Below are 26,735 nucleotides of genomic sequence, written 5' to 3'. Positions count from 1 at the left end.
CTAACCTGACTGTTAACACTTGACTGTCAGGCATGTATCACATATTATCTTACACAGATACAAACCTGGAATGTATGCTGCATTTATGTTAATCTTCTCCAGTATCTGAAAATCAAATACATGACATTATACTGATTAACACTAAAAGGAATGTACATGAAAGCAACACATCATTGTGACAGAATAATGAGACTGACAGTAAAACATGCACAGTCACCAACTGCTACGGCATCTTTAGTGAGTTTAACTGTTGTGGTAGGAATGATGGCAGGCTGAACAATGTTGTCTTTTTAATCATCATTACTATTTTATCTTGGTCACTAAAACTGCACAGCTTTGAAACATCACTGAATGCAGACATTTCAGAACAAGAGACCCGCGGGTCTAGCGCTCACCTGAGTATCGCAAGTTCACCTTTCACGCAGTCACTAATCTAAATTATTCACAGCTCTACTAAAATTTGACCAGGCATTCTCAAGTAGAAGATGAAAATGTACAATAAGGGCCCAAATTTTTTAAGATTCCTTAATTTGGGGGGATTGGGGGCCCCCTGGGGCCCTCTGGGTGGGGTATGGTGCCCATTTTGATAAATTGAGATCCTGACCCCCTAGGGATGCTACCTGCCAAGTTTGACGAAAATCCATCATGAGGTTTTCAGAAAAAAAATGAAAATGTACAATTCAGGCCCCCATTTGGACCTTCCCAACCAACCCCCCCCCCCCCCCTGCCCCCAAGAGGGGCACACCTGGATTTGCTATGAACAAACTTGAAACTACAGTCATTAATGTACTCACTCATAGTATTATCTTACGTGTAGCTCTATAACTTCTGATTCTAGAGAAGATTTTTAAAGATTCCTTCATTTTGGGGGGTTTGGCCCCCCTGGGGCCCCTGGGTGGGGCATGGTGCCCATTATAACAAATTGAGATCCTAACCCCTTAGGGATGCTACCTGCCAAGTTTGGTGAAAATTGGTCATGGGGTTCTCAAGAAGAAGATGAAAATGTATAATTTAGGCCCCATTAGGACCCCTCCCCACCCCCCTCCCCTGGGTCCCAAGGGGGGCACCCCTGATTCTGCCATGAACAAACTTGAAACTACAGTCATCAATGTACTAACTCATAGTATTAACTTAGCTCTATCACTTCTGGTTCTAGAGAAGAAGATTTTTACAGATTCCTTAATTTTGGGGGGTTTGGGCCCCCCTGGGAGCCCCCTGGGTGGGGCATGGTGCCCATTTTTAAATAATTGAGTTCCTAACCCCCTAGGGATGCTACCTGCCAAGTTTGATGAAAATCGGTCTTGGGGTTTTCAAGAAGAAGATGAAAATGTAAAAAGTTTACGCACGACGGACGACGCACGACGCACGACGGACGCCGGACGAAGGGCGATCGCAAATAGCTCACTTGAGCCTTTGGCTCAGGTGAGCTAAAAATTAACCACATCAAGAGACCAAGCGACTACATGTATACAATCAAACATCTTTAACAGTTCATAAAGGTAAGATCAAACATTCTTAGAAACTCTACATGTGAGAATCGTACATCACATAATGTGTTGGCCATGAAATCAGGTTTGTGTAATGAACATTTTTTTATGCAATGCTTTACATACTTGGGCCTGATGCTGCTGGCAGCGAGTATAGTCTTACCTCATTCATTCAAGGACACTAACATGCAGAAATACCCTCGTACGTAGATAATTCTCTCATAAATCACTTAAAATTGAGAAAATTAAAAGACAAACAAGACTAACAGTTTACCAAGAGAGCACAAGTAATACCTGAGAAAGATGTTGACCATGTCCAGATGTTGTCAAACTGTATGCAACAGCCAGATAGCACCGTCCTGATAAACTCTGTGAAGAAGACTCTAATTCCTGTGACAGCTACAAAAAGAAAAACAACAACAACAAATGAAACTTACTCATACCAACACCTGTTTCACCTTTAACTACACAAGTTTCTAATAACAAGGAATCTGATATATCTATTGCAGAATGAGTCTCCATTTTACTGGAAATACACGAGAGGTCACCACATTTAATGTTAGAATGTTGAGTAATAAAACTCTCAACACAAAGCTGTATCCAATTCATTCATGTTTCACAGCAGCTGTGATATTAACCAGACCAAGTGTGAAATAAATTCTGAGTCATATTTCATACATGAGCTGCAGAAAAAGAATAAGTTGCTGCAGTATTTTTTTCTACTGATAAACATTTAAAAAAAAATACATACTTAAACTTTGTCCTCTTAATATGTTCCTTAGAATGATTCTGCTGTTATCTCTATCACCAATTAACCTGAACATCCAACTGTCACTGATTCCTAATCAAGAACACATCACACCAATGATTATCTGATGGACAAATCTATCTATAACAGATTTACATGATATATTATAAAATCAGCAATGATAAAGTCTTACCTCATTTATGCTTTCTACATCTCCTTTCTCTGCATAAGCACACATCAGTGCTGTGTAAGTGTCTGAGCTGGCCTCAAGTCCAACACTCCTGCAATAAAAAGCATGCATTGAGAAGCAGGAATAACTTAGCTTGAAGTGTACAAATATTGAGGTAGGGTTGTCTGTAGGACACATGGTGAAAATCTTACTGGCTTTGCACCATTATACACTTTATAGATCTGACTATTTCAAATACAAAATGTGCAGATCAGATTCTGTTTACATACAATGAGATTAACACCACATCTTTAGTATCTTAACCTTTCTCAACAAAACAGCAATATTTTACTTCTGGCACATAATTAGCACCATAACACAGTGTCAGTAAACATTACTATCAGTATTTCAGTGTAGATATCAAAATGAAACTGTTCTCCAGAAAGTATGTTTTTCAATGCCTTGATAACAAGACAATAGATCAGAAATAAAAAATTAGAAAATAATTTTCAGTGGGAGAAACTTCTTGTAGAATTCTAACTGGTATCAAAACCTGCATTTATAAGGCATTGTATTAATTGCAAAATATATTGAGAATTTCAACTCCTATTACAAGAACATCCACCCATGTAAATTTTCTCACATGTGAGAAACAGCAATGAATTGACAAATCCATATATCACGTATACGAGCACTGTACATATCATTCAGCAAAGCAATTGTCTTGCAGGGAAGTTCAGTGAGTGGTAGAAGGTTTCATGGTGAACCATGTATTCTTTCTAGGGTAAGTGTGTGGCCCTGAAAAGGGCATACCCAATCCTGACGTTTCGGCAAGCATGTTCTCGCCGTTCTCAAGGGAATGGAAGTTCAGTGACAAATTCACTGAAGATATAAAAATCTCTCTAGCCAGGACTGAAACGATGAAGAAACAACCTTGCTTGAGTAAAAAAAAAAAAAATCTTCAACTAGGACTGAATACATGAGGCTATAAAGAAAGTTCTATTGGATTTGATTACTTCTGTAATTATCTTTAATGTTAAACTGAATGATAGCTGATTATATAATATGATATCTACTTCCTGCATGGGCTGTGTGTCATGCATGATTTTTAAGTTCAGGTTTAAAAATCCCACTTATTTGTTGGAAACTCTTTTTTTTTTTCTTTTTTTTTTAGGTTCCTTTCCCTGATTGCACAAGGCTATATAAACGGTATTATAAATGCTGCTATTGAAAATACAGTACTCTAGTTATCTAATATTTGGTATTGGACAGTTGTGTAAATCATGACTTTTGCCAACAGCTAAATGTCTTTACAACACTTTTGATCATAACCTAAAGAGTTGCAATTGAGAGCTTCCCTGAAGTGATAACAGGCTTTAATCAATGCTTGTTACCTCAATTACAGAGGTTTAACAGAACCGCATAAAAACAAGCACACACGAGCACACATACACGTCTATGGTGGAAACCGAGGACCTGTTTAACCCATAAGAATTTTACCACATAACCGAGGACCTGCGTAATATGTAGGACTCTTGTCAACCGAGGACTCATTCGTATATTATTACCATCCAACCGAGGACTTATTACAATAATGCTAATCGAGGACCTACAAGCATGTACCCCTACATCCAAAGGCATTCAAAAGCAGACTGTTTGGAATGGTCTGCATACCGAGGACATCCTTGGTTTTCTGTGTGTCCTGGGTTTAAATGTAAAGTTCGTATGTGTGTCCTTGTTTTACACACACACAATTAACATAATATATATGTTGTTATACATACCTCATCACATTCAGGATATTCTTCGCATTTTCCAGATCTCTGACAATTAGAAGGACAAAAGTAACAATATCAACACACCCAATATTTTGAGCAAAGCACTCTATTAAAAGCATAATGCCATAAAAAATGGGCCAATCCCCTCCCCCCCCCCCCCCCCCCCCGAAAAAAGAAGTATTTTTGCATTCTGGTAAAAGTCACAGATCAGGATGTAATCATTTCATTTCATAATGATTACTTATTCAACATATATAGTACATATATATCATGAACAGCATTTACATGCAGCATTTATCTGTAGAACAATATCTATATCTATACATCTATATAAGTGTGTGTGTGTGTATATATATCGTCGCTGGGGTGACAAGACCTCGTATCTAAAAAATGTCAAATGTTCAGGAGAGCCAAAAAACATGGCGGCCAAAGCACTGTGGCGAATGTGATAGCCTTTCCTTTGACATGCCATGGTGGCTTCATTTTTGGAGTAAGACAGTTGGGATTTGGACAGGACATTACTTAACCCATTATTTGACCATTAATCCAAATAAGTCATTTTAACCAAAATTGCAGATACAAGGTGTTGTCACCAAAGCGATATATATATATATATATTATTATACATACATACACATATATTTCTTTACACACACAATGATGTAAAGGGTAAAGGGATACACAAAAATCTCAATATCAAATATAAAAGTTGATTTGAATTCAACCCAATCAAAATATCAAACTTGAAATTTTCCCTCACAGAAATGCAATCCATTTTACAATAATATGGACTGTCTACTTTTGAGGGATTCGACATTTATTGCCCAATCTAGAATTGTATTATTCAAATTCATGAAATTCTTCCGTCAAGATGTTTTCATTGCAACTGATTGATAAATTGCCCTACATCAACATTAATAAGCACTGAATTGATGTACGTCAATGTAGGGCAATTTGTCAATCAATAGAATTAATGTTGTATCCCCCACAAGTATAGGTAGACAGTCCATATCCTTATCATTACCCATTTTAGGTATCTTGAGCAGTAACTTAAATCATTACAATGTAAACTTTCCAATTTACGGAAACAAACTTCCTGTGGCGCTTAACAGCCAGTTCACACTGTTGCAGCAATCGTCCTCTATTTTTACGTGCTAACGTGGGAATCTGCCTTCTGTCACGAAACTCAGGTATGCTGTGCATGGACCAGCCAACGCACACAGTCAGACACATACCTACACACGGTGCAGCGATCGTACTCTAATTTTACGTGTTAAAGGGACTGCACAGTACTGGTTGAGGTGGGGATTCATGTTTTGAACATTCCTACGTGAGATAATGAGAAACCTCTTATGAAATATGAAAGAGCATGCAATTTTGAGGAGGATTCAAAGTTTATTTGATGAAAATTGGTTTATAAATGGCTGAAAAACCCAAAAAAAGTGATAATAATGAAAGGCGACAGGCCACGCCTTTTACTAGGATCCCTTTGTTTCACCTTGTTTTTGGATATCTCAGCCATTTCAAAACTGATTTTTATCAAATAAACTTTTGATACCCCTTAGAATTGCATGCTCCTTGACATCTCATAGAGTGGTTTCTGAATATCTCGCAAAACGTTAAAAGCTAAATCCTCACCTCAACCAGAACCAGTACACACCCTTTAACATATGAAAATTAGCCCTTTGTTGTGAAACATCTCCAAGAGAAACTTTCATCAACAGCAAATTTTCAACACCGGGAGTTCAAGTGCCCGGATGCTAGCAGTTTGCGCATATTTTCTCTTGGTGATTTGTGCAAAGTGTTTACATGTAAAGCTAATGGCGAAACCTGGAAGAAGAAAAATACCCACTACTATTGCCCACCGGAAACTGGTGGTTTCCCGACCAATCAAAATATCAACTGCAATTGCCAAGTAAAATTGCCATATATAGGTAATAATTTACAATATAATTGTGTCAAATGCTGGAGGGGGAAAAAAGCCCACAGGTGAACTTACCCAGCTCTTCCATGACCTGTGATGAGAGAATTGAAGATACCCTCTGTGACTGGAAGATCTTTGGATTTCATGAACTCCAAAATCTTGGTAGCACCCTGAATGTCACCTTGCAGACAGTAAGCACTGATCAGTCGCTGGTAGGTTATCTATGTAGGAACCACCAGGCCAGAAGTAAAACATTTATACACATTATGTGACTTACTACTAGACCAGGGCCCCGTTTTATCAAAAGATATAATCGATTATAAATTTCCTTACCACACAGGCTGCCATAGACATACAGTTGAAATCAACTATATAATCAATTTCAACTCTTCATAAAACAGGGCCCAGGACCCCATTTTATCAAAAGATAAAATTGATTTAAAATTTCCTTACCACGCAGGCTGCCATAGACTTACAGTTGAAATCAACTTTAAAATCAATTTCGACTCTTCATAAAATAGGGCCCAGTCATAATACTTGAATATTAGCAAAATGTGAATCTCAATGAATAGGTAGACACACAAGGGTTTGGTGTCATGATATGCAAAGTCATACTTACCACACACACACACACACACACACACACACACACACACACACGAAGCTTACTGTGATTTGAACAAAATATCATATCATGATATCTTTTTGCAAGTGAATGTTTCTCTGATCCACTGCAACACATGACTAAAGTCCAAGCATGGAATTGTGACATTTCATATCTTCTATAGGCCTTACTCTTGTGACCTTGGCGGGAGTATTTCTTGGATTCTCTTTTGCTTTGTTTCAATTCATGTTGTTGTTGTTGTTGTTGTTCATTTTCCATCTGTGAAGATGGCTGGATAGCCCATATTCAGCTACACTAAGCTGGTCTTCCATGGGGTCCAGTTGGATGTGGGGTGGGACCACTTCACCGGGTTAGACACCCTGCTCTTTGCGATGAATGAATGAAGCGGGATCTTTTACGTGCATGAGCTGCGACTCTCTCATACACGGGACCTCCATTTTATGTCCTATCCGAGGGACAGAGTGTTTTGCCTCTTGCTAGAGGGGACGGTATGTTTACACACAACATTGCTCAGTCTAGACTCGGGTTCGAACCCGGGCCGCGTGATCGTGAGGCAGACGCGCTACCGACTGAGCCAACTCACCGCCCTTTCATCTTGGTTTAATGTCAAATTAACCACAAAGTTCTGAAAATATAATGGTTACATAGCAAGTGACAGATAGAAAGCCATGCACACATACTGACTTATTAACCAAATTCTAGCCTTGCCCATTGTCTTTAGACAGAGGTATAATAAGAGAAAGGTGCAAGAAACTAAGAACAAGTCACCAAGGTAAATTCCAGTCGGCAATCTTCCAGGGAAATTCTACAATCACTTTTCCATATTCCTGTGTATAAGTGTAATAAAAAGGAAGAGTTATGTGTTAACTAAGGTGGGTCTGATATCTTTGTTTTACCTGAATTCCTCTTATTCATGCCAAAATTATCTTATTGAAAACATACTTGTATACTCTGACCACCATGCCACATGGACTTAGACGCACTTCAATATGGATAGCTGTCTCCATATAGGTGGAGAGTTACAATTCTCCCTATTGCATATAGCTGATATCAAGCGATAACACCTCACGATACTGATATCTGATCGATCACTTTTGGGACGTATACTTCCAGTTTTGCGGTTCTGGAAAATGGTACCAAAGATCTTACGAAGTTTACGATTTTTGATCGTACATTGCTTTCTGGAAATGTCTCAAACAAATACGCGAGTTTGACTTCAGGTCAAAGTGGTCTTTCCTGCAAAGCAAATTTTTCCACACTCTATGCTGAACTTTGTCTGTTGGGAACTTCACCCACGTCAAGTCCTTCATCTATGGATATTTTTCATAATTTTGTTGTTTGGCATCATCGGCCCAGCATTGGGCCGCTTCACAGAAGAATCCCATTTATCAAATGTAAAGTTCCAGATTAGAAAATAACTGTTATTCGCAAATTTATGATAGATTTTTATACGATCTACAAATACTAGCTAGTACTTTGCCGTTCAATATGCATAAAAGTGTACATTTACACATCACACATTCATAACTGGTAGTTTATATCCCAAGAATTAAAGGTAAACTAGAAATGTCGCTTTGGCGACTGGTATGCCTCCGCCATAATGCATGATTTTCCCAATAAGTCTAGATAGTACATGTGGACACTGTGTGATTACATTTTCACAAAATTGGCAAAATATTGGAATGACAAGTTTGTCACGAATGTGTTGAATGTTCACCTTCCTTGACCTAGGTTTAATTGGATGAATAAGAGAGCATGTATCTAGGGATTTAAGGACTTTAACTTGACTTTGACCCATTCATACATTTAGGCATTGGGTAATTTTCAAGGTACAGGTGTGGAGAAAAAGTGAAATTTCTGAATTGAATAGTAAATTGTTACCATTTTCATCTGGCCCTTGACCCTAAAATTCATAAGATAATCACTTTCAGGTAGAACATGCATAATATGTACTAAGTTTCAAGGTAACTTGAGCTACTTCCGAGATATGGAGGAAAAAGTTAGTTCAGCACTTTCACTTGATCTTTGACCTTTTGACCTTTGAGGCAAAAAGAGAAAAAAAAAAACTTTCCAGAGAATTTCTATTAGGTTACACACGCATACACCAAGTGTAAAAAAATAACCCTGCCGGCATTGCATGAATATGAAGGTAATAGTAAAATTTTGAAGTATTGCACTTGACCTTTGACCCCTGACCTTTGACCCCATGAACCCTACATTCTCTAGATAATCACTTCCAGTCAGTACATGTATATACTATGTTCCATGAAGATACCTTGAACAATTTTCCAAGGTACGGAGAAAAAAAGAAGTTTTAATATTTTTACTTGACCTTTTGACCTTTGACCTCATGACCCAAACTTTCACCAGAGAATCTTAATTGGGTAATACATGTATACACTAAGTTTCAAGAAAATATCTTCAGGCATTCAATAGATATGGTGGAAATAGTGAAATTTTATGTATTTGACCCTGACCTTTTGACCTTTGACCTTTGACCTCATGACCCAAACTTTCACCAGAGAATCTTAATTGAGTAATACATGTATACACTAAGTTTCAAGAAAATCTCTTCAGGCATTCAATGGATATGGTGGAAATAGTGAAATTTTATGTATTTGACCCTGACCTTTTGACCTTTGACCTTTGACCTCATGACCCAAACTTTCACCAGAGAATCTTAATTGGGTAATACATGTATACACTAAGTTTCAAGAAAATATCTTCAGGCATTCAATAGATATGGTGGAAATAGTGAAATTTTATGTATTTGACCTTGACCTTTTGACCTTTGACCTTGAGCATGTGCACCCAAAAGTTGATAGGCACAACTTCACCCCCTAATTCACATACATGCCAAGTTTCATTAGGATACCTCAACAGGTTCCGATAGTTACCTTGTCCACAAAATTCATTACGGACGGACGGAAGGACGGACGGACGGACGGACGGAAGGGTGGACGGACGGACGGAAGGACGGACGGACGGACGGACGGACAACCCGAAAACATAATGCCTCCGGCACCACTTCGTGGCGGAGGCATAAAAAAAAGAGAAAAATTAGAACGCTACACGCATTCAGATTCAGAGAGTTATCTGCCATAGGGAGAATTGCCTTTCATTTGTGTTTGACTCCAGAGAACATAACACAGGGCGGGCACTTACCCTGTTTGGCTCAATCCCACATGACTCCATCCTGGCCAGAAAATCAGTGGGTGAAAATTGGTGTTCATTCTGGAGGTAAACTTTCAGCAGAGCATTGTAGTGGGTGACATCATAAATTGAACCTAGTAAGAAATTGAGTAAGGTTAAGGCATCATGCAAATACAGGTTTGATACAGTTCTTCACAAATAATCAAAAGCAGCTAGGTAAAGTCATTCAGCAAAATCATGGAACAGTACAGAATACATTGTAAAAGAACTCTGCTCATTACCCTCAGTGTCAATAAAAAAAAAGGAGAAAAGATTGTTATGACATTCCTATGTTCCTTTTGAGCTCGTTCTGGCAACGATTTTACAATGTACAGTACACTGATCAGTTATATTGTGACTCGCACATGGTGGATACTGCTATGGTCTGATAAACACGTATACAATAGATTAATAAACATCACATGGCTATCATGATTGTGCATGCGCAAAGTTTGCAATACTTCTGGCATACCTTTTTGGGTAATATTTCACATTTTTATTGTTACCCAATTGAAATCATGTTATCAAAGGGTTACTTTCACATTTCATATGCATTATACATGTCCATTTTAGACGTAAATCAACAGTTTCTGTTGTTACATGGTAATACTGTTTCACTTTCAAAAAAAAAATGTCAATACATGTATTGCCACTCAATACACTCACAGTGTAACAAAAACAGATGAAGTGTACATAGTTCACCAGTAAACACCAACCATTACATTGCAAGTGATTGTAAGAATTAGTAAAGATTCCAACAATCATCTGTCCTAGATGTAAATGTAAACCAATCATAAGCAGAGAAGAGTAATTAGTCCACCAACCTAACTGCTTCAGCTTATCCCAGATGTTGGATGCCAGAACTGTCCTCTCCTCCAGGGGGACTTCAGGAAGGAGAGATCCACAGCTCCTGATGAGTAGGAGAGCTTGGTTGGGTTTCACAGTACCTAGGTGTAGTAACAGTGGGATAAAGTTTGATACTGATCTTGAAGTAATGCAGTGCAATACATACTTTTTAGTCATTTTAGGCGGCCTATTGCCCAGACTGTAAATAATGAACTAATTTTATGAAATTCTCAAAGACTGAAACAGAAGGAAAATTTATTCATATCAACATGGACTATTCTAGAAATTAGCTAGCTCCTGCTAACAATCTGTGAGCTTTGTTACCCATCTTGATTATCAGAATAATTATCTGGGATTTCCATAGCCCGTAAGATTAAATGATCTCATACATACATACAGCAAAGATTAGAAGAAAGTCTTGTCTTACCCAGTTTGCAAACTTCATCAAAGACAAGAAGGAGTTGTGTTTTGGTGATACGTCCTGTGCGACGAACCATGTCATCCAGTCTCCTGAGAACTATGCGAAACTCATTATCTGACTTGACAGGTTGTGGGCTGTTACTCAGTGGCTCATCTGCATGTTGTACTGAGGTTGACTGGAATCTTGATGATGCAGTTACTGCACATCTCAAACTGAAGAATGATATCAAAAAAATTACATAACAAAATGTAAGTCCAGAGTCAATCAATAAGCCAGCTCATAATGAGCTCATGTAGACAAAAGGCATTTTCACATCAGCCCGATAAAAATCCAAGCTCGAGATATTTTTTCGCAATCCCAAATTAGCGCGTAATCGCAAATTAGCGCGCTATTTCATTTCCTATTCACATCAGCCCAAAGAGAATTAGCCCGAAATTTTTTCGAGCTAATTCGACAGCTGAGCATGCGCACACAGTGTTGGGTATACCAGTATTGCGCGCGCTTTCGGTCGGGTGACACATGATGGGATGCATCGCGCTACTTTCTTGAGGCGATTTCACATTCTCAAATAGCACGTTAGTTCGCAAATTATCCCGCTATTTTGGAAATTTCCCGAGTTGGACTCGAGAAATTTTCTCGATCATAGCGATAAAATTAGCGCGCTAATTTGTATTTACATTTTCAAATAGCGCGTTATTTCATGATTGGGTTGATTTCCCAAGTCAGAAAATAGCGTGCTATTTGGAAACATCGGGCTGATGTGAAAACGCCTATTGGTATAAACGACCTCTCTTTTTTTTTCTCTGTTGGTTAGGCACTTCTCTCATTTTTAAAGTGGCATAATGCATATGTTTGCCCGACGTAACCATTCATGGAATTCGTGTTAAAAGAAAGAATGGACTTGCGTTTAGACCAGGTGACCAGAATAAAATTTCCAAAATAGCGGGATAATTTGCGAACTAACGTGTTATTTGAGAATGCGAAATCGCCTCAAGAAAGTAGCGCGACGCATCCCATCATGTCTAGCGTGTGTCACCCGACCGAAAGCATGCGCTATACTGTAGTCTCCATTCATTTCATTTTCATTTTGTGTAACGCGTACAATACAGTGTATCCTTTGTAATGTTCATTCTGGTTTTTGTTTCATGTTTGTGATGTTAAAGGTAGGGGATACCTTTTACAGACCTCAAAAAATGCAGAGGGGACTTGTTTAGGCCACTGCTGAGAAATTTGGAAGTCAACAGTTATCTACAATTTGAATAATGCACAAAACTCAACTACTCAGTAGTTCTGTGTGTCAGCCACACTTAAGCCTTTTTGTTGCAGTCTTCTGTATTTTTTTATCTATAAACACAAATCTAAAAGTATAAGAGCTGATGTAATAACATATAGAGTGTGTGGCAAGAATGTATATAGAAATGTACTTTCTTCACAAAATATACATGATGGACACACATGCAGTGCATGAGTCTGCAAAGGTAGCCTAGTAATGTACTGGAATTTACGGTGAGCCCCCCAAAAAAATTCAATTCAAAATCTAACGGTCAATAAAGATGTACTAAATGTTACCTTCCACTTTCAATACTTTATGGGAGTTTCTAAAATGATACTCTCTTCAACATACCGTTGTATTTATACAACTCTTCATTTAAGGCATGCAAATGGGATTCCCTACCTTTAATGATATGTATCCTATATTCTTTACCTGGTCGAATAAATAATAATAATAATAATAATACCCAACACTGTTTGCGCATGCTCAGCTGTCGAATTAGCTCAACAACAAAAAAATAGTATAGCTTCCGAAATCATTTGCTTGCCCTTTTTTGCCGATTGGAAGTTCAGTCATAAAAATCAGTATTTGTACCTTCCACCGCTTCACAATCGACTTGCCTGATGCGTTGTGTAGCCTTGGCCTATCTGTTATGCAGCATAAGATCGCGAGAAAGACTGCAACTCGTGCATCGTGAGTGCACTTTTCTATTGAAGTATTAAACTAGAAATGTCGCTAAGGCGACTGGTATGCCTCCGCCATAATGCACGATTCTCCTAATAGGTCTATAGTACATGTAGACAATGTGTGATTACATTTTCACAAAATTGGCAAAATATTAAAATGACAAGTTTGTCACAAATGTGTTGAATGTTCATCTTCCTTGACCTAGGTTTAATTGTATGAATAGGAGAGCATGTACTTGGGGATTTAAGGACTTTAACTTGACTTTGACCCATTCATAGTTTATGCATTGAGTAATTTTCAAGGTATGGAGAAAAAGTGCAATTTCTATAATGAAAAGTTCATTGTTACCATTTTCATCTGGCCTTTGACCCTAAAATTCATAGGATAATCACTGTCAGGCACAACATGCATAAATATGTAGTAAGTTTCAAGATAACTTGAGCCACTTCTGAGATATGGAGGAAAAAGTTAGTTCAGCACTTTCCCTTGATCTTTGACCTTTTGACCTTTGAGGCAAACAAAAAAAAAAAAGAAGAAAAAAGAAAGTTTCCAGAGAATCTCTATTAGGTTATACATGCATACACCAAGTGTAAACTAGAAATGTCGCTACAGCGACTGGTTATACCCCCGCCAAACAACATTTCATAAGCTTTGGTCAAAACAACATTTCATAAGCTTTGGTCAAAAAACTGAGGAAGTAGTTAAATCCGCAAGATCTTTCCTTGATCTTCTGCCATTAATATGCCGTTACCGTGGCAACGTACTTTCGGGTACTGTCGAAAAATGCGTCTTGCACATCTACAACCAAAGGCACACATCTGTACCAAGTTTCATGGAAATTGGGCAAAAACTGAGGAAGTAGTTTGCAACACAAAATTTTCCATCATTTTGGCTCATAATATGTGAGCGTGTTACCATGGCAACATACTTTTTGTAACTGTCAAGAAATGTGTCATGCTGACCTATATCCTAAGACAAACATTCAATATGAATTCCATGAGAATTGGAAGAACACTAATGAAGCAGTTTTGCCATGAAGCATTTTGCCCTATATTTTACCAATAACATGCCGTTACCATGGCAACGCACTTTTTGCCACTGCGGAAATATGTGTCTTGCACATTAACATATTCAGATGAACATCTATACCTAATTTCATAAAAATTGATCAAAAACTGTGGGAGGAGTTCGCGACGCAAGATTTGTACCCATTTTTGCCCATAATATGCTGTTACCATGGCAACGTACTTTTGGGTACTGTCAAAAAATACGTCTTGCACATCTACAACCCAAGGCACACATCTGTGCCAAGTTTTATGGGAATTGGTTGAAAACTGAGGAAGTAGTTCGCGGCACAAGATTTGCAACGGACCGACCGCCCGACTGACCGCCCGACCGACCGCCCGACCGACCGCCCGCTGATTCCTATATACCCCCTTCAAACTTCGTTTGGCGGGGGTATAAAAAAAAAGATAATCCTGCTGGCATTGCATAAATATGAGGGAAATAGTAAAATTTTGAAGTGTTGCCCTTGAACTTTGACCCCTGACCTTTGACCCATGAACCCTAAATTCTTTAGATATTCACTGCCAGTCAGTACATGTATATATACTATGTTCCATGAAGATACCTTGAACAATTTCCAAGATACAGAGAAAAAAGTTAAGTTCTAATATTTTTACTTGACCTTTTGACCTTTGACCTTTGACCTTTGACCTCATGACCCCAAACTTTCACCAGAGAATCTTAATTGTGTAATACATGTATGCACTAAGTTTCAAGAAAATATCTTCAGGAATTGCATAGATATGGTGGAAATAGTGAAATTTTACATATTTGACCTTGACCTTTTGACCTTTGACCTTGAGCATGTGCACCCAAAAGTTGATAGGCACAACTTCACCCCCTAATACACATACATGCCAAGTTTCATTAGGATACCTCAAAAGGTTTTGGTAGTTACCCTGTCCACAAAATTCATTACGGACGGAAGGACTTTTACTCCGTTGAAACTGATGTGCCAGGTGGTTTACGAGCATGTTTCCATCACTGTATGCACATGCACATTGTGAATGCTGGGCAATCGTAACCCCATAGAACTCAGTGCTGTAGAACTATCGCAAGCAAAGTGACGTGACAGCTCTGTTTTCAGTGGCAAGGGTGTGCGCACATACTCGTAAGTAGACACACACACACACACATACACAGCGATCGAGCGAACTAGCTACCTTGCGACGGTAGACACGTGTAGGTCAGTGAGATACACACACACACACAGCGAGCTAGCTGCATCCGCGCCATGTGGCGGCGAATGCATGTAGATTTACATATGTATGAGCGTATTTGCATGGACGTTACTATGGTTGTTGCATATGAAGCCACGTCTAACACGTTCGCTGTGATCAAAAAATTATTGCAAGGGGTATCTTCCAGGCAATATCCCTGGTCCAAGACGTGGAGCTACCGAAAAACTAACCTCACCATCGGATTCAGCACATCCTAAACTACTCGCATGCCACACGTTGGTACAAGTAGCGAAGCAGACGCCGAGATATCGAGATAGGTGTGATTCTAACAACATTTACACCAATTTATCGTCGGAGTCATGTACCAGCGCTTGATAGAATATGGAGCAAAACTTCCTCTTTCATATGATACCAAATTTGTTAGGATTCGATAGCGGCATGGACCGGGGATTTTGAAATAAATGCAATTTTTAGCACAAAACACGGGGTCAAAACAGCGTAGGCGCGCAACTCCATTGTGTTCTATGGGGCTTGCGTGTTGTAAGACAGGGGCACGTTTTGTCCGAAGGTTGACAGTGCGCGATCAGACACCCTAGTATGAATTCTTTTACTTGAACAAATAGGCCTACTGCTGAAATTTAGTGGCCGAATTCTGGTCTGCATAGAAAATTTACTCATAATCCGTATCGGCACCCGCACCAAGTTCAAGCCAAATCAAGGTTTACATCCCGCGCCAAGATTTGGATGGTGCTGTGGTCGAAATCATATTGCCATTTATGGCAATATGCATTAGACTTTAAAGGTAGGGGATACCTTTTACAGACCTCCCAAAATGCAGCAAAACATTAAATATGAACCTCTGCTGAGAAATTTGGAAGTCAACAGTTATCTACAATTTGAATAATGCACAAAACTCAACTACTCAGTAGTTCTGTGTGTCAGCCACACTTAAGCCTTTTTATTGCAGTCTTCTGTATTTTTTTATCTATAAACACAAAGTTAGAGTGTGTGGCAAGAATGTATATAGAAATGTTTGTAAGTTTTGATGAACTTTCTTCACAAAATATACATGGTGGACGGGTCATGCAGTGCATGGGTCTGCAAAGGTAGCCTAGTAATGTACTGGAATTTACGGTGAGCCCCGAAAAAAATTCCATTCAAAATCTAACGGTCAATAAAAATGTACTAAATGTTACCTTCCACTTTCAATACTTTATGGGAGTTTCTAAAATGATACTCTCTTCAACATACCACTGTATTTATACAACTCTTCATTTGAGGCATGCAAATGGGATTCCCTACCTTTAAGGCCCGAATTCACGAAGGTGGTACAAATATGCTTTAAACCATAGATAAAAACCATGGAGCGCCAAGTGTCGCATGGAATATTTCGTAACGAAATCAGTCATTTCGTCGATGAAATGATTATTTTGTAACAAAATGACATTTTGTAACTCGGGGTAAATGAACATTTTGTCCACGAAATGATAACTTCGTTAACGAAACGGTCATTTTGTTGACAAAATGACCAGTTTCGTACAAAAATATTCCGTGCGACACTTGGCACTCCATGGTTTCATTTGTACCAATAGAGTCTATACCTTCGTGAATTCGGGCCTAAGTAATGGTCTAGATTCTAAATTACTTTTTTTTTTTTACTTGGCCTTCTTGCCCTGTAATTTAAAGTTAGATGTAACTATACACAGCCCAGTCGCTGTACGTAGATACGTAGCGACAGGGTTGTACAGGCGGGACCACCAACCACGAAGAGAGCTCAGTGATCGGATTCCGATCGCTTTGAATTTTGATATTTAAGATCATTTTTGTCACCTCAAACTCATCTAATACAATCTTCAATAATGAGACTATATATCTATGCTATCAGTATTCAAATTTATGTTATGAAACTTACCGAAATTGATGATTATATCCAGCATGTCCAAACGGTACATCATCTTTCACGCCAGGCCAATTCACGTGATGTGAATGCCCTTTCAAAAGGTCGCGCTGTCGACCGTGCTGCTACACTCAAGCAGCACACGCACGCATAAGATCTCTCTGCAGTAGACGATGTTGGGCAGTACGCCATACGATATAGGTTCTGTAATACGTTCTCAACGCACACGCCGCGCTCGCTGAAGGCGCCATTTTGAATTCTGCAACGATGAACCCCGACGGTCAAGAACTGCGCTAGAAATTGTCATTTTTTTGTTTCACGGACTTATCGCAAGGGCTCTCTATGGACCCGGTGTGGCGAGCAATGCTTCTGTCCAAGCATGCATTTAACGTAACGTATTCTGTTTTTAAAAGAAAAGTATACATTTTCATAAGTTTTGAAGTTGTGTTGAGGTTCCCCACTTTGAAGGTGCATGCATGTCTCGCCTGTCAGACGCTGTTTTCGCACAGCGTAATTAACAGCGTCTGGTCGGGCTACGTTAGATGAAGTCCAACTGACGACGAAAGTCTGACACGTAATCTCATGCTTTAAATATGCTGCTCTCTCACATCGGCATCTCTGCCCCCCCCCCCCCCCCCCCCTGTGTGTCCCTCTACTCATAGGAAGATGGCTTTAGCTAAGTTTACAGTATTTTAGGCCAAGTAAAAAAAGAAACCAGTTTCTCGTCCTCGCGCGCATCGATTTTGGCCGCCGCATCGATTTTTTTACTATTTACTATTTTCAAAATGGCGCTGAAAATACCAAGAAATTCATAATTCTCGTCCCAGCCCGCTCCCCGCCCGCATCGATTTTCAGTTGCCGCATCGACTTTTTTGATATTTACTATTTTTTCGGCCGCCGAAAAATCCCAAATCGACAATTCACCTACCAATATCAATCGTGATGTCTCATTTCTAATTACGCCTTGCGTCCTCTACTTAGCTGTAGTAGCTGTAGAGCTCTTCTGTAGTGCGTACGTAATAACGCATGCATTTCACACTGCGAGCTCGGCAAGAAGGAATGACCCACAAAGCAGTCGAACTGTAGTTGCATGGGCGCAGGCGGGCCTGGGCGGCGCGGGCTAGCTGTGATGTACAGCGCACTCGGTACATCGTGAACGCAATAGGGGCAGCATTTTTGCGATCAATCGCTGATGTTCCACGCATATTTCGCGCATTGATCATATTTTTCCCCGTTTCTCATATTTCAAGCGGATGAATAAATGCTTGTGAGGATTGTATCGAGTTTGTAGGCCCTATACATTTTCATGTCATTGTGACTATGTGCATGTGTGTGCAGTGTCGGAAGGTACGGTGCCGGTGCAGTGGTAGTCCACTTCCTGGACTGTATTCGTAGTGTGCCCGCGTGTGTACAGACGTACGTTGATGGTGTCTGTATGTACACTGTATTACACAATTCACCCCTCCTGAATACATTTTTTTTCGGGAGTACCAATTGGCGGAGTGTCGCAATCAGCGGTTGGGCGCATTGGGTGGGTGCCGAGTGTGTGGGGACTGCAGATGATAAAAATCGTCCAGTATCTGGACTAGTGCAGTGGCCGTGCCGTACCGTATTGGCAAAGTGTGCGTGTCTGTCGGGTAGCTGTCCAGGGTCGGTCACCGGTACCATCCCCTGGGCCCTGTTTCATAAAGCTGTTTGTTCTGATGTGCTACACTTATCAGAATTTCCATAATTCAGCACAAGAACTGATCACCAGTCGCTCGTAAGTCATTCGTAACTTTACGAACAGCTTTATGAAACACCCCCCTGGTCTGTCAGCTGTCTGCACGCACGCATGAACACATTCGAATGTGAGCATGTAGTAGCCCGTACACTCTGCTCTGTAACGTTGGATCTGACGGCGATGTATTGTTCTATTCTGAAGAGAAAATGAATGCACTTTTCCAGCAAATGTAGAATTATCAAATGGGTGTATCTACAAAATAAATCATTTTCCACGGATAATGGTTTATCTCGTATTTCTGCGGGATACTTTTCTTTACAATGTAAATTCACGGACACGGCCGGGAGTCGTATCATCTGTAGTGTGGTATACAATCATTCGTCATCCAAATGATAGTGATTATCAAATGTCTTTTTAGAACATGAAGAAACATCTTTAAATGTTTAATGCTATAATGCCATATCAGTATTATTTTGACATCCATCTGCAGTTTCCAGTTTCCAGTTGAATGTGCTACAATACAAATTGTACTGTGAAGAAATGCAGATACATACCAGCTGTGTGGATACAAAAAGTCACAAACACCAATGATGAATAAAGCAGTGTTTTGAATATCATGGAATTTATTTCAGTCGTACATTCTTTGTTGAAAAACATGTTTTATACCTGTTTCATTTAATAGCACAATACATCAGAATTGCAAGTACACTGGTATCAGAAATGCCATTACAACACTAAATACCAGTATTAAGATGGTCATTTTCCCTTGACATCTGTAGTGGAAAGAAAAAACAAATGTAAAGCAAGTGGCCCAATGTTCGTCATCATAAGCAGCGGAAGCAAAATAGCGCGCATAATCCGAACGCTTGCGCTGCAACCATGGTTCGGCCCCCTGTACTCATTGTTCGGCCCCATATGTCCGTGCATCAACATGCGCGACGTACCGCGCCGTGCGCTCGCCCTGCCTATGTGAATGTATCAGCGCGCGGGCGAAACAGTATACATACTGTAGTACATCGCACTACGAGAGCGCGGTACTATCCTTATACTCGCACGCTGTGCGAGAGATTCAATGCATTCACAACACGTTGCGTCCGAACCTTGGTGATGCAGGAAATTCTGGCATGGGTGGCATGCAAAATATAAATATCGCGTAAACGCTCAAGTTATCTCAGAAACGGTTGCAATCATGGCTGTAAGTGTACTTGCTGTATAGATTCAATGCAGATAAACGGACTAGTAACTTTAAAACTTGGAATGAAACGAGTCTATATGTGTTGCTATGCAACTTTACTTACCTGTTACTTACCCGTTGAACTGCTTGTGCGAGTTGACCCGGGAGGGTTCAACAACGATTTCGGGGGTCCGGCGACGTGGCCCACTGTTGTGCTCTTCGGAACACGTGTGGAGATAGTTGCATAGTTTGAATTTCGCACTTGATATGCGCCATTTTTTATTCATGAATTTCAGTGAATTTTTATTTGTAAGAGTGGTTGATTCATGGAACCCTGCCGAATCATGGACCACTTGCTTTATTTCTGCATGCATGAAGTTTCATTTCAAGTATGGTACATAATCTATTTGTTTGAAAATGCACAGAGTGCAGGCAAGACATACACTTGGGACCTGGTCTCTCATAACACAGCTATACCAGAGTGATATATTTCATTTCATAAATTGGATATAGAAAATAGTAAAGCCCTCTCTTGTAATACCTTTCTCAGAATTACCGGACGACAACACATATTACACCATGTACTTTCATTTTGACAATCCTCGAAAAAATAGTAAGATATCAAATAGTAAGGACCTCCCTCATCGCCTTCCTCAGAAAACCCGGACGAGAAACTACTATCTTTTTTTACTTGGCCTTACATGATTGCCGATACAACTAGAATTGATAGAATAACTACACGGTTTACAATGTATGGGACTGCGTGACTCATGGCGACCCCACGCACATGCATGCTGTGCACTACACGTGATACACGGGTATGCTATTGACGCAGTAAAGTACTCTTCATACTTACTTGAAGTTCGTTCGAAGCACTTCAGCATACGTTTCTTTACTCAAACATCTCGAAGCAGGCGCTTGAACAAATGATCTTCTCGCAATTCTTGCAGCAGCAGGCAGAAGCCTAGCTATTTTAACTGATCGCATGAGAGCTGCCATTTTGGACGCAGCTTTAACAGGTTACGCAAGACCCCCCGCAGCGCACAAGGGGCACATGCGTAGACGTAGACCTCTCACGCATAAATGCACGTCGGACACGATCGCGAGCCAGGCTAACCGGCTTCGCAGGGAGGTGATCCTTCTGTGGATGGATCCCATTTCATTGGATGCGGCCAGCATCACTACTAATACTTGGATCATCCATCTGATGTCAGGGAGATGTGCGAGCTGGGTCTGGGGCAATTACCCCCTGGAAAAGTACCCCGGACCCTCCCCGTGGCCCTAATCGTAACCCTAACCCATACTCCTAACCCTAATCTTTAATGATAATGAAATGAGATTTATTTACCAAACAAACAAACAAACATCGTCAACAAAGTCACAACAATTAATAGTTAAGATATAGTTTGGCAAAAAAGAACTGGCAATAGCGTGCAGGCTAGTCGAGGCCAGTCCTTTCAATGATATAGATTAAAATATAACGTATTTACAATATTTACAGAAGAATTGTTATATGTACATAATTATTTACATGTTTTCAAAGGGGATCATTATTATATTGATAACAGATACTTTCGTAATGATATCCGAAAAGCATTGCGGGTGTTTATCTTTTTGACATAATGAGGAAATCCTCTCCAAATTACACTGCCTGCATATGACAAGGCGTGTTTACCTGTTTCACATCTGATTCTTATTGATTTATAATTCATATTATTTTTAAACCTTGTATCATAATTATAGTCAATTTTAAAACAATAATCAGAGATATCGTGCGGTAAAGTATGATGGATTAGGTCAAACATTACAGTTCCAATTACAAATTGGTATAGTCTATAGATATCTAGCATTTGTAAACGATGAAATAAAGGGCCAGTAACCAGTATTTAGCCGGGGGTATATTGTCTTCGGGGAGTAATAGCCCGGATGATATGGTGCGAGCTGTGTATGATAATAAAAAAAAAAATAAAAAGATTTGTGGGGCCACAACATCAGAGGCACATCTCATATGCATTCATTTATATCACCATGACCAGTTTCACGAAAACACCTGATATATAGCGGTGGGTTCTTTAAAGGTACTAGCCCACATTTGCAAACCCACGAAAATCAAAACTGCATAAAACAGGTCCAATATGACTTCAAGTACAAGTTATAACAGTAACATACCTCACCTGTTGCTCTTTGTCTATACCATTCGATAAAAGAGAGAGAATCATCGTTTTAAAATCAATTTTCAAACCGGGTCAACCCGACCCAAAATCGAATTACGAGCGCGGGCTAGCTACACACATTAACTTACACATGTATCGCATGCATGTAGTACGTGCGTGGACCGGAGCTAGCGAGCGTTTTTATACGCATGCATACGGTGCATTTTCATTTATTTTTATGAAAGTAATGGACTAATTGGAACGAAATTTTGCACAGGCGTTACTACAATCATACCTAAACTCCATGCTAACTATGATACCAATTTGCTGCAGGTTTACAAATGTGGGCTAATACCTTTAACCCAAGTCGGAAAGTAAATATCAACCTGGGATTTCATCATAGTAGGTATAGAACCTGTTTTACAGCGTCTGTCCGCGATTTGACCCTATTACAGAGGTGCTGGATCCGAATCTGGATGATGCAACTCTGACATCCTTGAGGACCGATTTTGAGATATTCGAGGGAAATTAGCTAAAACATGGCATCACCCCTTATGGTCCGCTTGTGCGTCTTATCTGTATACTCAGCCCAATGGAAATTTACCACGGGGGGGGGGGGGGGGCCTGGAGGAGTGCTTTTATTGGAATATTTTGACATTTTCGATCAAACCACATTTACCTTTTGAACTGGCATTGCAGATACAAAACTCATCAAAATACTTTGAAAAAAAACACACAAAACAGAACAAAAGAAGAGAAATTTGACATCAAACTTTATATGGTGGGGGGGGGGGGGGGAACTTCCATCCCGTCCCCGGATCGCCGCCTGTGTTTCACATCAGGAGAATGGTGTTAAATCAGCAGGTATATATGCATTGTGGACATTTTGAGTACAAAGGATCATTATCAAAATATGGACTTTTTTCGAAGTTCCATTATTTCAGTTATACTTCTTTTTGTTTAAATAAATATGTCACACACATTCAACTACATCATCGGGTAATTTCACATCTTGGGAGCCATTTTGGCAGCCATTTTGAAAGTTATAACGTCCTTTTCGCATTGATCTCAGACATTCTTTTAATTTCAACCTTTTCCGTATGAGTGAAAACATCCTTTGAGATATACACTATATGGGATATGTACTAATGTGTAAATTACCATTGTGGCACTTTCGATTTTGACAAAAAATTTGCTCGACTGAAATGTAAATTAAGATAAGAAGTCGTGGGATCAACTTCCATTTTTTTTTATACCATTTATAAAGAAATATCCATTGGAAGTTCAGATTTTGGCCGCCTGGTTAAATATCTCAAAAACCTCAAGGATGCAGAAGTTGATTTAACCAAGTTCGGATTCAGCATCTGGGAAACAGGATAAAACAATTCATTTTCCGATGCTTTTTTAAACATAAATTACTGTTGCTTTTTTTTTAAAGACGATATGTCAAAGTAATTAAGGATTCGAGAGTTGCAAATTCTATATTCCTATAGCATATATGATTAGACTAAATTCTTTACGTGTTTACAACTCTTCAACATTATTATTTTTTTTTTTAATATCTTGAATATCTTAGAGCGCTAAAGGATGCAGGAGTTGCAGCATCCACACTGGATTCAGCACCCTCGAAGAACGTTTGATGGAAAGATGCATGGCTGTTGAAAATGTACATTGAGTTTGAGTACATTGTGTGAAACATTTCAGCCTTGTCGCATTTTTTTCGGGTGTGATAGTGGTAGTGGTGTGTGATTGTTGAGCTTTATGAGCAATGATGAGTGTCGGTGGTGGTGGTGATGGTGCTGCTGTGTGGTTGCTGGTCGTGATGGTGGTTGTAATGTGTGTGTTTGGTCCTGTGATGGGTGTGTCTGCCGTGGCGTGGTGCTCGTGCTGCGCGTTCACTCGTGGCGGCCGCCGAGGAGAATTTCGCCCGACCATCTGTTGTTGTTGTTGTTGTTGTTGAGTTTTTTGGCGCTTTTCAGTCAAACTTGACTATTTACGCCACTCTGTACGGTGCGTTTGTTGTGCTTGTACAGTGGCCTGATCGGCACCGCGTTGTCTTTCGTTGTTGGTTTATTATTCCTTTTCTTTTGTTTAATTAGCTTTTGCACACTGACTGGGCTGAGGCGGTTGTATGGGTTGGTTTGTCGAGTCTGGTATCATGGTTTGTGTGTGTCACGTCGTCACTGTGCTGGTTGATGTCGTTTGATGGCGCTCTTTTAGTCGGTGCAGAGCGCAGCAGCTCCCGGCAAATATAATTATCTTCTTGGGTGTTGTTCGTTATTCCGAAGGTTCGCTATTCCGAAGGTTCCTTATTCCGAAGGGTCGTTCATCCGAAACACACAAATTCCCTATACCTAGATGTTCGTTAGTCCGAAAATGAAAAAGGGTTCGTTAATCCGAACATTTGTGGCGATATTCCGAAGGTTCTTTATTCCGAAGATTTGTTAATCTGAAAATGAAATTCGGAACAATGAACCTTCGGAATAACGAATCTTCGGACTAAAGAGCCTTCGGAATAACGAACCTTCGGAATAACGAGCTGTAACCATTTTTTTCTACATGAATAAGTTTAATTTTTGTGGTTGGTTAAAAACAATTTGGTGTCAACCTATAATATATTTTGATCTTGAAACATACACACCGGACACTACTCTAATCTACATTAAACTGTAACCTTATCAAATAAGAAAACCTACAAACAACAAAAGATATATAAATATTGTACGCATTATGTATACGACAAACAATAATAATACATAACAATTTTACCTTTTATCATTATACATACTATTCAATAAACAACTAATGCTAAGATATCAATACAAACTATAATATCCAATATTTACCAGTGCATTAAATTTAACAAAACAAATAATAAACTGTTGTTGAGGATGATTCAATATATTACTTATACTAAGCTTAGTTATACTCCAAGATAATTTTGTAACTGAGTTCTGTATTCTTTGTAACCCGGACATTCTAAATGGAAATGTTGCACCGTTTCTGATATACCGCACTGAGAACATTTACCATTTATATGTTTTCCTAATTAAAACAACGTTTCATTCAGTAAACAACTACCTACTCTTAATCTGTGAAGTATATTTTCATCACGTCTGCAATACAGATTGCTTTTACATGTATGCTTTATGTTTGGTTGTATGTGAAATAAAAATCGACCTCTTTCAGAGTTTTCCCATTGTAGTTGCCACTGTTTCATGTAATGATAAAAAAAAATGCCATGACAAAAAAAAAGAAAAAAAAAAAAAAGGCCGGACCATCCGGGGGTTGCATCTCTTTTATTGACTCTTTTATTGACTTTTATTGACCTGGATGTTCTGCATGAATGATCCCCGAGAAGCCTGGTCTTCTCTTGCCAGCCGCTTTCTCTAAACTCTAAAGAGAACAGCGTAAAAAAAAAAAAACCCAGCTCAATCACATTATGTTGGTTGATGTGAAAAAGACTTGCCTGTGGAGACCAAACTCTTTATTGGCTGGATCAAATGGCCAAAGTGTAGCTCCAAAATGATAAAAAATGAATTGCTCTCCCAAAACCACAATCTCAGAGTTCCAGTGATTTTCTATACAATGGTTTGTGAATGGTGATGGCATCAATGCACGTGTTGGTAGACCTTGCCCGTCACTGAAAAGGAACTTTGACACCAAATATTCTTTAAGGTCGGGGATTGAAGTTCAATAGACTGGAGTGAACAATGAATAATGCCAGCCAGATTTTCTGTTCGGATTGCGTTTACAAGAATACAACGTTCGTGCACAATCAAGGAGGTATGCAAGCGGTATACGCAATGTAATCTTGAGGAGAAACAGTAGGGCGCCATCATTATGACAACTATTTGAGAATGAGTTGATCGCTGGACAGTTTCTGTTTACTAGCAGTTTTTCTTTGAGTTTTTATTCGGATTATTTGAGGAGATCATCGGAATCTTATCCGAGTCATATCGTACAGATACTTGGTTCTTCATAGATATCATTTATCACCACACATTACACAAATACTGACTAGCAGGGGCAGACATAATGTACTGAAGATTACAACGTTTAAGAGAACATTAGAAAGTTATACATGTATTTCAAAACAAAATCCATGTGAAACGTTTTTCATGTGACATCACAGCCCATATCAAAGACCAGAACAGAAAATAAGAAATGCCATAACAAAAAAGGTGTCACTTAAGCAGATAGTTTCTCAACAACCCTCAATTTTCTTTCAACTCGGATTAAACTCGAAGTTTCATGACTCTTCCGGATTATGTACTTTGCGGCAATTTTAACCAGCCTCCATCACAGATAATGATACATACATACATGCATGCCTTAACGATAAAATTGACTGCCAATGATGCGTTTACCATGAGAGATTGACACAGTGCG

At 39.4% G+C, this 26,735-nt stretch overlaps 1 protein-coding gene across 1 annotated transcript in view; it reads right to left on the bottom strand.

Annotated features, from left to right (window-relative positions):
• LOC140232989 (leucine-rich PPR motif-containing protein, mitochondrial-like) overlaps positions 1–21,208 on the bottom strand; it is a 56,604-nt gene extending 35,396 nt beyond the window's left edge. The window contains exons 1-9 of the mRNA XM_072313098.1: positions 21,047–21,208; positions 11,197–11,402; positions 10,748–10,870; positions 9,897–10,018; positions 6,182–6,327; positions 4,189–4,227; positions 2,429–2,516; positions 1,782–1,886; positions 66–105 (exon numbers count right to left, since the gene is read on the bottom strand). Coding sequence (XP_072169199.1) covers positions 66–105; positions 1,782–1,886; positions 2,429–2,516; positions 4,189–4,227; positions 6,182–6,327; positions 9,897–10,018; positions 10,748–10,870; positions 11,197–11,402; positions 21,047–21,189 — 1,012 coding nt within the window. The 5' untranslated portion in view covers positions 21,190–21,208. The remainder of the gene's footprint in view (positions 1–65; positions 106–1,781; positions 1,887–2,428; positions 2,517–4,188; positions 4,228–6,181; positions 6,328–9,896; positions 10,019–10,747; positions 10,871–11,196; positions 11,403–21,046) is intronic.
• Between the last annotated feature and the right edge of the window lie 5,527 nt (positions 21,209–26,735).

This window comes from Diadema setosum, chromosome 1 (assembly GCF_964275005.1).
Source record: "Diadema setosum chromosome 1, eeDiaSeto1, whole genome shotgun sequence".
Classification (NCBI taxonomy): domain Eukaryota; kingdom Metazoa; phylum Echinodermata; class Echinoidea; order Diadematoida; family Diadematidae; genus Diadema; species Diadema setosum.
Note: the sequence above shows the minus strand (reverse complement) of the source record. Positions and strands in the feature narration are given on the sequence as shown.